The sequence below is a fragment of the Wolffia australiana genome, chromosome 8, assembly GCF_029677425.1.
Source record: "Wolffia australiana isolate 7733 chromosome 8, ASM2967742v1".
Taxonomy (NCBI): domain Eukaryota; kingdom Viridiplantae; phylum Streptophyta; class Magnoliopsida; order Alismatales; family Araceae; genus Wolffia; species Wolffia australiana.
The window spans coordinates 1199850-1211551 of NC_135842.1; the positions used below are offsets into that span (position 1 = coordinate 1199850).

Sequence of the window (11702 nt, forward strand, 5' to 3'; positions counted from 1 at the left end):
TTCTGATTCTTTGTTTGAATCTGAATTTATTATTGAAAGGGGATTCGTATTTAAGTGAAGTCGGACAGGATGCAAGTGAACTTTGGCTCAACGGGTTTATACTCGAATAATTGTGTCAATGCCGCAATAATGGGGTTCTCAGGCCATAAAACTGAGTGATGATCTCAACTTGAACGAAATTGAATGCGTCAGACTGCTGTGCGCTGCAATTTGTACAAAATTGAACGAAATTTGTACAAGTCTGAAACAAGTCAGAAATAAAATTTAGCAAGAGACTATCTCATTGTTGTAAAGAAATTGGTCTCTTCCGTGCTCGTTTTTAACTCCTGTAGCGCATTTTCTACCAAATTAAAAATTCATTTTGGGGGGTTTGTTGTTTAATTTAAACTGAGGTGTGGCTTATTGTTTCATTTTGGTTTGATGAAATCGCTGCCTTTTCTCCATCGATTGTGCTTGCTTGCTTTCTATGGCTCCTGTTGTATGTCCAGATTTGGTTTCTTGGTGATCTGCTGAGTTGATTTGGGTTGTTAGCCACTGATCGGTACTACTTATTTTTCTGATTCTCGCATTCTCTATGCGTGTCTCCTTCTCTATCTCTAATTCACTCTCTACTCGCCTACCTACTTATGTCAATCTCTGGAGCTCAATTTCTATGTCCCTACGTCCCCAGTAATCTTAATTCAATTTTATTTCAGCAGGCAGTCATCACTGGTATTCTGCGCACTTCTAAGGCTTAACGTACACAGCTATAAGCGCGCCTCTTCGTACTCTCCATAACGTTCGGAGAACTTATCGGCTTATTGAATAATTCCTGAGTTTCTCTTCGACGCATCTAAAAAGGTGCGTACTTGTATGATGAATGGGACATGATATGTAGAATTTTCAATTTTCAGTTAATTGGCATACATTACATGTTATTTCTCTATTATGTACCCGTATGCTGTACAAATCTACTTTCTTGCTTTGTAGTAGTCATAATTTTTTCACTCTCCTATTTATGAAACTGATTGAATATATGTGATTTATTAGTGCACATAAAAAGGTCAGAATTTAGTTTGGTATTGGATTAATTTTTTGAGTAATGTACATTTCCATTTGTAATCTAGGATGACTAGGGAACCCCTAGCGCATGCTTCTGGTTCACAGGAAAACTCTTCTTCATCCGAAGGGAGTGTTGGCCAGGGCAGGCAGAAGAGAAAGAGAATGAACGAATGCGCTGCGCGCGTGCACTTCACATCGGTCGCACCGAAGGTGTTCACATGCAATATTTGTGCGACCCGAAATCGGGGTCGTGCAGTGTCTATAGAGCAAAACAAATATAGCTGCAGTACGGTCCTATGGCGTCATTTGCAAAATGTGCACCATAAGGAATCTAACGAGCTAAAGGCTCAAGAATGCAGCTCATCTAATCAACCATCGGTGGCCAACATCTTCGATCATCAAGGTAGTGAAAAAATGTACTTCAGTGGCCGCTCGGTTGAGGCGACAAAAGAAGAGCTTGTACGCTTCATCTGTCAATCCGCCTCACCGTGGAACATAGTATGTAAGAAATATTTCATCCGATTGCTTCGATTCATCGCACAAGAGGAGATTTCCATTCCATCGACCAGAGTTGTGAAAGAAAAAGCGTTTAAGATTTATGAAGAGTTGAAGAGCCACATTCGTGACCGACTGCAGACTGTTGATGGAGTGGCCATCACGTTGGACTGTTTGACTTTTGCGAATCAAATATCATTTATTGGACTCACCGTTCACTGGATAGACACAGATTGGAAAATCTGTGAATGTATCCTTGCTATACGCTAGTTGGAGGGATCCCACACTGGGGAGTGCTTGAGCGAGATTGTCCTGGAGGTTTTGGCAGAATTTAAGCTAAGTGAGAAGCTCTGCGCTATTACGACGGACAACGCTTCGAACAACACGACAATGATGGCGATATTGGAATGGGAGTTGCGGCCAGTGAATGCCCGTTTCACCGCAAAGAGGCATGTCCTATGTATTGCACACGTCATCAATCTAGTTATGCAGGCTGGATTGAAGGCCCTCAATGTCATCGATGATGCCCCCGAGTCAAGTTTCATTGATGAAGAAGATCTCACAAGCCTTGAAGATGTGATGGATATAGAGGAACATGAGCCTCCTTTTATTTCCTTGGGGGGTGTTGTTCGACGGCTAAGGGAGGTGGTGATTGCTATACGAGGATCGACGAGGCAGGAGGCGAAGTACTTTGCATACTGCAGACAATTAAATTTGTCTAACGCGAGGAGGATCCCGATAGACTATCCTACGAGGTGGTGTTCCACTTATAAAATGCTGTGGGGGTGCATTGAGAAGAAAACTGTGATCGATATGATGATGTCCACCGCTCTTCAAAAACAAGCCTTACTTGACGTCGAATGGGATCTAGTGCAAAAATTTGTCGATTTGCTCAAACCACTCCAGCTTGGTACTTCCGTTGCTATCCGAAGCAAGGCACCAATGTCTAATGAGGCTATAGTCATAATTAAGGGATTGATGAGACATCTCGAGCAAATCAGGGTGGGCGTATCGAACTCCTCGATGCTTACAGTTGGACATGCTATCTCTGTTAGGCAAAGGAATGCCTTATCTAGTGTGTGCTCTGCTATGCGGGCTAAGCTAGAGAAGTATGTATCTGTACTATCACGTAATGAAGCTTTCACTATCGCCTCCCTACTTGATCCATCTATGAAGCTTCGATTGGTGGATCCACAAGCTAAGAATGAGGTTCTCTCCACTGTCCGTAGTATCATGGAGACACATTCAGTATCGCAGAACCCCAACAGACGACGCACCAAACTAAGTGCTCTAACAGCGACGAGTAATTTCATACAAATGGAACTTGAAGAAATACTCGATATGTCTGAGCTACCACAAAGAGTCGACCCGATTGCGGAGCTTGACGTTTATGCAACGGCCCCCCCAGCATTCGGTACAGCGGTATTGCATTGGTGGAAGACGACAGGTCTCATACAATTTGCATTCCTTATATTAAACCTCTCATGCTGCACTTATTGAATTTATAAATAATTTTATCCATGGAACAGGTCAACTTTCTTACCCCGCGTTAGCGATGGTGGCGAGAGAATTCCTAGCAGTTCAAGCAACGAGTGCCGCGTGAGAGCGCCTATTCTCAGAGGGCCGTTGAGTAATCAACTACAGGCGATCGAGGCTAACGGCGGAGAGCGTCGAAGTCTTAATGATGTTGAAGAGCTGGTACAGCAACGACGACCTGCGAACAGATGAGGACGAAGACGGTGACGAAGTTGATGGGCCACTTAACATTCGTCTGAATGCACCGACAACTTTGCAATAGCGAGGTACGAACTTGTCCACTCTCTCCCTCTTCTTTTATCTTCTACTCACACTCTCCCTCCCCTTTCCATATCTATCTCCTTAAATTATTTATCTATCGCTCTCAGTTCTCCCCCTCTACTTTGGACTTCGTCTCTCTCACTCACCGTCTCCCACCTCTTCACCCTTTCACTCACACCCTACATCTGATATTTCAATCTCCTTCTCTCTTACTCTCCGTCTCTCCATCTCATTGTCACTCTCTCTCTCTCCCACCCACTCTCCCCTCTCCATATCTCTCTCTTTAAATTATCTAGCTATTGCTCTCAGTTCTCCCCCTCTAATTTTGACTTCGTCTCGCTCACTCATCCTCTACCACCACTTCACTCTTCCGCTCACCCCCTCCCTCTCCCTTTCAATCTCCTTCTCTCTTACTCTCCGTCTCTCCATCTCATTGGAACTCTCTCTCTCTCGTCATCTCCCACTCTCTCTACTTCTCCATTTTTTTGTTTTCACACTCTTCCTTATGCTTCCACTCTCCCACTCCTTCTCTCGTTCACTCACTCTCCCCTCTCCATATCGCTCCCACCTTAAATTATCTATCCACTGCTCTCTCTCTCTCACTCACCCTCCCCTCCTTCCTCACTCTTCAACTCACACTCCCCCTCTCTCCTAAAATGCATATGTTTTATCATTTGGATCTTTTTGTATATGTGTTCTTCTAGTTTTTACTCTATATCTACAGAGGAGTCGAAGACAATGACGTTTGGGGAAGCACGGGTAATAGCTTTGAGAGGAGACGAGGTGTGCGCAAGGATGAATGGGATGCAGCAAGAGAGGTGGGCGCAAAGTTGGACGAGCTTGACCAAGCTGCTACATTACCAGAGGATGAATTCGGTGGGAGCTAGAACAGTTTTTGTAGATGGCGTTCCATTTCTGTTTTTGCTTTGAACTCCTACTGTCTTTTGTTGAATGTGGATCCTTGTCATTTTCCCAGATTAGACATTTTGCGGCAAGAGTTTTATTCTCAATCCTTCCGGTTGCTTCTAATTTTCCCATTCCTAGCATTCCAACTTGTAGAACTTAATTCGGAAAAAGCTACCCCTTTATTAAACCAACTTGTAGAACTCAATAACTCTAAAGAATTAAACCATAAGAAGCCCACAATTAATTCTAACAATTAAACGACTGCCTCATACTTTAGTTTTAGTGGGGTTAGTTGCCCCTCACTTTTCTTAATTTTTGTTCCATAACTGATAACCCTCAACGTATCTAAACAAAAATTATACACTACATTATCAAGTAGTCTTCTACCACTAAAATGAGACCTCTTCCAATAAAAATTTTAATTAATTTTATATTAAAACTGTTCATCTGGATGATAACATATCAACTAGGATATTATTAAGTCAGAATATTAACCGACATTGTTTTATGCAATTTGCAACCAAATTATTCGAATTTTCCAAAGATTTGTGCGAATTTTGTACGGTTCGTGCGAATTTTGTGCGAATGTGCGAATTTTGTGCGAATGTGCGAATTTTGTGCGAATATGCGAATTCTGTGCGGATGTGCGAATTTTGTGCGAATGTGCGAATTGTGCATTCTTATTTTCGCTCATTAAACGAACAGAACAAAGAACAGACCCTTGTGCGGTTCTTTTGTGCGAATTTTTTGTGCGAATAAAGAGAACAGAACAGAACGACCATGTCTAGTGAGGAGGGAGCAAGACATAGAAAGGGGGAAACAAAAGAAGGGACAAATCAAAGGGATATTCTAATAGTGGTTCTAAAGCTTGTTATGTTGATAGTTAACATAACCATCAACATAAATTTTCTACTTTGACTTTAACATTGAATAGTCAACCAGACCAGGCCAAGACTGGGTCTATCCAGACCAGGACTGAACAAGAACAGACCGGAACATGACCGAAAGGTTTAGACCTTTACTAAAAACCCGGACCGGACAGGGACCTTCAAACTCTACTTACGATAACATATACTCAGGTTTTCTTATTCATATAAAGATATGAGTTCTAATAATCAGATAAGGTTTAATATCACGGTACAGCCCAAACCAGGTTGAATGTCTGCAATCGAACCTTAGCTTTTTTTTTGTAAGGCTTATCCCAAACTCACCAAGTCATCTGCGATATATCCTGGTGATGACATGGAGTCAATCGTGGCTGCCAGGTGGATCTCCGGCCAGATTTTGACCTGGCGGAACCCACCTGGCAGCCACGCTGGATTCCACATCATCATCGGGATATGTCGACCTGCCAAAGGTTTTTCGATAAGAGAGAGAGAGAGGCATTCTAGAGAGAGAGAGAGAGAGAAGCGGCCTAGAGAGAGAGAGAAGGGGAGAGAGGTTCTAGAGAGAGAAAGAGATGTGTTCTAGAGAGAGAGGCATTTTTTAGTGAGAGAAAGGGAGAGAGAACCGACTGAAGTCTGGCAGAACACCTCTCTCTCTAGAACATCTCTCTTTCTAGAGAGAGAGAGAGAGAGATCGGGTCTCTCTAGAGCGCCTCTCTCTCCCTTTCTCTCTCTAGAACACCTCTCTTTCTAGAGAGAGAGAGGTTGGGTCTCTCTAGAGCGCCTCTCTCTCCCTTTCTCTCTCTAAAAAATGCCTCTCTCTCTAGAACACCTCTCTTTCTCTCTCTAGAACCTCTCTCTCTCTAGAATGCCCCTCTCTCTCTTATCGGAAAACCCTTGGCAGGTCGACATATCCCGATGATGACGTGGAATCCAGCGTCATCACCAGGATATATCGCAGACGACTTAGTGAGTTTAGGATATACCGTCCCAAAAAAAAAGCTAAAGTTAGATCGCAGACTTTCGACCTGGTTTGGGCTGTGCCGTGATATTAACCCATCAGATAATATTCAGTTATACTTGAGCCTCGCGTATGTCGTGTTGCCACGTGGCCAGGCGGATCGTGGCTTACTCAGCAGTCGATTCTGTTTTTCTTCTGGGGAGTACTCTTCCACCGTTGAATGTTGATCTTGTTGTGCTAGTGCGAGCGACAGAGGAAGGAGAATGGCAGGAGGCAGGCTCTCTCTTTCCGCAAGTTCACCCAGGATCGATTTCCACATCGACACGGGGAATGCCTTCCTAAACCGCGCCGCTGACGGATTTTTCACCATCGGAGCCGTAATCTCTCCGCAGCGCAAGATTTTTCCCCTAATTATTGAATTTTTTCTCGTTTTCCTTGGAGATCTGACCTTTAATCTGTCGCAGGTGGCGGTTGCCAAGGTTGCAGTGGAGGAGACCTATCACTGCCTTCAGAAAGGTCGTTTTTCCTTGTTTATTCGGTTTATTGCCGCTGATGTTTACGATTCTTTGCAATGTGGCTCGATTTGTCGATTCGGGACTTGTGACTGATCTTTAGAAATGACGTGACGTAGGATTTGATATGTCGGTGTGTGGATTGTAATGCGGACTTTTGAAGCTTTTACGAGCTGTCAGTCTCTATTTTGATGTGGAAAAAAGGGGATTATGCAAGAAACTTAGTTAAATGAAGGATCATGATCTCCAATTTTTGTGGAGATCTTATCGCGAGCTGTCTTGCATGCCTGAAAATTTTGATTGCGAGCTGCATAACCGAAATTTCCCCACATTCTGTTTGAGCTACTCTCATAAATTTCAATTTATTGAAGGATCATATATTTGGTGATTCGTTCACGATGAAATTGAGGTTTCAATTGATATGAACCTCATGTGCGGAATCTTTTTCAGGGAGCCTTTCGGAGAATGCTTTGAAGGAATCTGTAAGTTTATTTTCGTCAATTTCGATGTAACTTTTGACAAAATTAATTTTTGACAAAATTAATGCCTTCTTATTATAAGCTCCCCTGTAGAACAATTTCGTCCCAAGCTTTCTGGAAAACATAACGAAAAATAATTAATTGCGTTTAGGCTTCCTCCCGGGTAATTGCATCGCCAATAATACGCTTAAATAGTCTTTTAATTATCTGCGTAGAGGATCAAGAGCAACGGTTTGAATATGGGCCATAGGTAATTACTGCAAGCTAGATTAGTAACTAAATGAAGAACCGATATGTCATAACTTTCTTATCTCTAATAGCAGCAGACCCTTTACTCTCCTGATTAATAATTTACGGATTTGGACTTAGAATTAATGTTGCATCGTGATCTCTAACTCTAGGCGGTTCTTTCATAGACAATTGATCTCAGTACCGATTATAATTAATACCCGCCTAATAAATATGACGCTGACTGCTTATTTGTGCAGTTGAAGAAGATGTGCAAAGAAGGCGCCTACTGGGGTGCGCAGTTTCTTTATCTTACTTTTATTATTCTTTCTTATTTCTTATAATAATGCATAAAACGAAGATTGCTATTATCAATATTGCAATTTCATATATGCTATTTCAATGCGATCGAGCAGGAACAGTGGCAGGGGCATATGCCGGAACGGAGTACGCTATTCAAAGGATCAGAGGGAAAAAAGACTGGGTCGGTTTTTTTTATTTTTTCCTGTATATAGAGGTAATTTTTAATTTTTAATTCGTTTTTGCAGAAAAACTCCCTTTATGGGGGGTTTATAACGGGGGCCCTGGTGGCGGCCGCCTCTAAGAAGAACAGAGATGACGTGGTCAAGGCCGCCATCACCGGCGGCGCCGTCGCTACTGCCGCCAATTTCATCAACCACCTTGCGTAACAAGACAATCGAAAGAATAAGCGCGCCACGTGGTCACTCCTCGGCCGTCCGATCATGTAGTTGTCGGGTCGGGTCCGGCCGGTTCGGCCGAACTGTGATGCAGGCTTATATCTTAAATCAGGCCGACAAGCCAATAAGAACAAACTTTAGAGAGTTTAGTACGACTCGCGAAGAAAAACTTTGTTGACAGGGACGTGTGGAACGGACACGGACACGTGGCGGTTTATTGTGCGAGGACTTAGAGCGACGCGGTGTCGGCTAGGACACGTGGCGACTTCATTTGCAGGTGCAGGAGTTGCAGGTGCAGTTTGCGCCGCACTTGCAGCCGTTCTCGGCGCCTTCGGCCATCTCGAACCCATCGAAAGATCTGGAATAGAATTTTCCAGAAGACGAGATATTTGAATCAGACGGTTGCGAGAATTGGCGGGAAAGGTAGAGGTTCGTGTCTTACGGTTTCCCGGCCGCGAAGCCGAGGATCATGGCGCTGGCGCCGGTCAGCCTCTCATCGATGTCGGGGAACATCTTGCAGCTGCCGCGTTTATAAATTTGTTGATTATAATTTCATCGCTAACAAAGAAACGGTGATTGACGGTATATTTGAGAGAAATCGGATGAGAATTGATTGTAACGGACGTCGTCGGACAAATATGATGCGTAGAATTGGTCGCAGAGAAGAAATAATTTGATTAAACGATAGATCTTGAAACCGTCTACCACGAAGCAGATGGATTGCATGCAATGGATGTGCCACAGCAGTACCGATCTTGTCAGATTCGTTCTACGATGAGAAATCGCGATCGGAGATTAAGAAATAACTTCTGTATTTGAATCTTGTAATTCGTGGATCGGAATCCCTAACCGGTTTTACATGGGCGGGAAATACGATACACATCGAGGAAACTCCGTTTTTTTCCACTGCCGGCGTAAAACGCATCAGAAAGAAACATTTAACCTCGAGAAAAAGGCTGTCCGGTGGGACGAATATCAGAGTTACGACCACTTCAATCCTTCACGAGTTTCAATGACGATAAGCGCTCAAAAAACAGAAGAAGTCGGAAGGGAAAACAGATGAGAAGACGAAATACAATACCCTCCGCATCCACTCCCGCACCCGCAGCCGGAGCCGCAGCCACACTTTCCTCCGCAGCAAGAAGACATCCTCACAGCAGAATCAAAGATCGATCTCCTTACTTCGTAATTGTAGCTGCTCTTCGTGCTCGGGTTCAATGCTTTGAACGACTAGTGCGCCCGAATTTATAGATCCCGAGAGCTACACGTGTCTCAATATCGATAGTCCGATCCTACCTCCGCCCACATCCACCGTATCTCTCAGGCGGACCCATCGACGTAACATATAATTGAGCGCGATCGCTAACGTCCACAACTCTGGTCCTTTCGAGATTATGATTTTTCCACGATGGTAAAATCGTCTCTCCTGTTCCAAAAAATCTTTAATTATTGTTTGAAAATCATCTAATTGCTGATATTTTAGATTAAATGGTTAATAATTTTACTTCAGAGGTGTCTCCTCTTTATCCCCCCAGTTGGGACCAATAATTGAGCGCGATCACTAACTTTCTCCGGACAAAAAATATTACAAGTTAATTTTTTGTGCTAAAATTTGAATTTAAAATCAGGTCCTTTATGGGAAAGGAGTCTCGTGTTTAGCTCATAATTACAATTTTTCAAAAAAAATATTATCTGCCGATTTTTAAAATTTTCATTTTGCAGATAGTCCCTACCAAAATAAATAAACATATGTTCTTTTATTAAAATTCGTATTGTATATATCCCAGAGTGCGACTTGCCGCCACTGGATACAATTCTCTCCTGAGGAAGAAATCGTCTCTTCTTATTAAATATATATCGCTGATTATTTTTCTGTCCACTTTTTTAAAAGGCGTCAAGTCCATTATTGCGAAAAATACCTCTGGAGGACAAAATCGTCCGTTCTCATTTAAATCTTATTGTATTTTTATGCTGATTAAAAATATTTTTTTCTGCAGATAATACCAGAAGTTTTAAAGTTATGTTCTTTTACTAAAAACCGTCTCGTCTTTTTCCTAGAATTTGTCGGTATTAGATTTCTCTCTTGAGGACAAAATGGTATATTCGTGTCAAGTATTTTTCAATCCGATTTTTGAAATATCCTCCTGCAAAAAATCCAAATAAAATTTCAAAATTTGGTCCTTTTAGACAAAAGGCGTATCGTCTTCATGCCAGACTGCGACTTCCCGCCACTGGCTTGAACAGTTTGTCGAGGGAGAAGAAGATGATACTGCGAGGAGCTCTCCATGGCGAGTACGGTCGATTCTCTTCCTTTTCTTCATGATCAATCTCGTGTTCTTCTGCGATTTCGCGAGATCGTACAAGATTGTACAAGAAATGTTGTATAATCTTCTACGAGGAACCCTAAATCGGACGAATCGGCTTATCTTGAGGTAAGAGACGGATAGGTTTGTGGAGGAGAATCGCCGAAGAAACAGGCGGAAGACGTAATCAGACCCCGCCAGGCGTGGCGCGATCGCGTGCGCATTCGCCTGCCCGCGTGAGGGATTGTAAGAAGTTGCTTGCGGGATACAACTCTTGACGAGGCCGCAAGGTATTATTTCATTAGATATTTTCTTTCTTCTGGAGAATCGGAAGGTTATAAAACGGGAGAAGGGAGTCGGGACAGCGAGATTGATTGAGATGGGGGTAGAGATTTGATGCGACTAGTACACAATCGTTTTTAATTATTTCTTTTTGTTATCCCTTTGGCTTGATCTGCAGTTGGATATACTTGGGCAACCATTTGGCTGTTAAAAATTATGTGAGAAACACGCTAGTCAACTATAGTTATCTTTTCTGCCGCAGAGCTATGTTTCCACGTTGGATCTTCTGTATTTATTGTGCATGCTTATCAAGTATGGAGCTTCGTCATTTATTCAAGATTGATTGCTTGAGGCGGTACAACTGCCTTACAGTTGATGCAATGGCAAGCCTTCATAATCCCAAGGGTTTGTTTTTTTCTGCTTCTATATGTTTGACTGATGTAAATTTGATCGAAAAGAGAACGATATTTGAACTCAAAATCCAAAATATAATGAATTTTAGATGGTTTAACTATGATTGATGATCGCATTCATACGGAGAAAATAGTTTTGCTCCTTGATTAAACCATGTATAAAAGGTCATGTGATATTTTAGATTCTTCTAAACATGATCATAAATTATGTGTTGACTTTTTTATGTTTGTGCTCAGATTATACCATGTCATTGTTACTTTTCCAGTGTCTTTTCTTTAACGTGATTACAATTTTAAAATAATGAAGTAGAGATCTTATCTTGTTTTATTTCATTTCATTGTCCCAGATCCATAATCCAATCCGTCCCCTATTAATCCTATGATACATCTATTGTTGGGGTAATGTGTGATTAAAGAACTTTCAAATAAAGTTTAAATATTTTTAAATTCAAGGGACACCGGATATTTTAGAAATGATTTGAAAAATAATAAAATGTTTGATTGGAATTGTATTGCTTTACCAAAAAAACGCAAACTGGGAGATCATTTGCACTCAAAAATAATATTTCTTCAGACACATCTAAAACTCTCAAAATGGATTTAACTGATTTTTTTCTTAGAGGCACAAGTCACAGAAATGTGTTTCTGATGGATTAGTACTTGTTCAACATTTTTACAGGTTTACATAAAATATATAACCTGA

General features: G+C 41.9%; 2 protein-coding genes and 2 long non-coding RNA genes across 4 annotated transcripts; 3 read left to right on the top strand and 1 right to left on the bottom strand.

Moving 5' to 3' along the window:
* The first annotated feature begins 743 nt into the window (after positions 1-743).
* On the top strand, positions 744-4204 carry LOC144706931 (uncharacterized). The gene is made up of 3 exons (XR_013582347.1): positions 744-840; positions 3090-3338; positions 4058-4204. It is a non-coding gene; the product is annotated as an uncharacterized LOC144706931 (long non-coding RNA).
* Positions 4205-6286: 2082 nt separating this feature from the next.
* On the top strand, positions 6287-8153 carry OEP16-1 (outer plastid envelope protein 16-1). Its single transcript, XM_078579222.1, has 6 exons — positions 6287-6461; positions 6549-6600; positions 7047-7078; positions 7564-7597; positions 7720-7787; positions 7852-8153. Exons 1-6 carry the CDS (start codon positions 6348-6350, stop codon positions 7990-7992), a joined length of 441 nt encoding a protein of 146 aa, XP_078435348.1. The 5' UTR covers positions 6287-6347; the 3' UTR covers positions 7993-8153.
* Positions 8127-9240, bottom strand: LOC144706322 (metallothionein-like protein 2). The gene is made up of 3 exons (XM_078579223.1): positions 9083-9240; positions 8444-8521; positions 8127-8359 (listed from the first exon to the last, which is right to left on the bottom strand). Exons 1-3 carry the CDS (start codon positions 9148-9150, stop codon positions 8269-8271), a joined length of 237 nt encoding a protein of 78 aa, XP_078435349.1. The 5' UTR covers positions 9151-9240; the 3' UTR covers positions 8127-8268.
* Positions 9241-10207: 967 nt separating this feature from the next.
* Positions 10208-11100, top strand: LOC144706610 (uncharacterized). The gene is made up of 2 exons (XR_013582282.1): positions 10208-10594; positions 10765-11100. It is a non-coding gene; the product is annotated as an uncharacterized LOC144706610 (long non-coding RNA).
* The last annotated feature ends 602 nt before the right edge of the window (positions 11101-11702 follow it).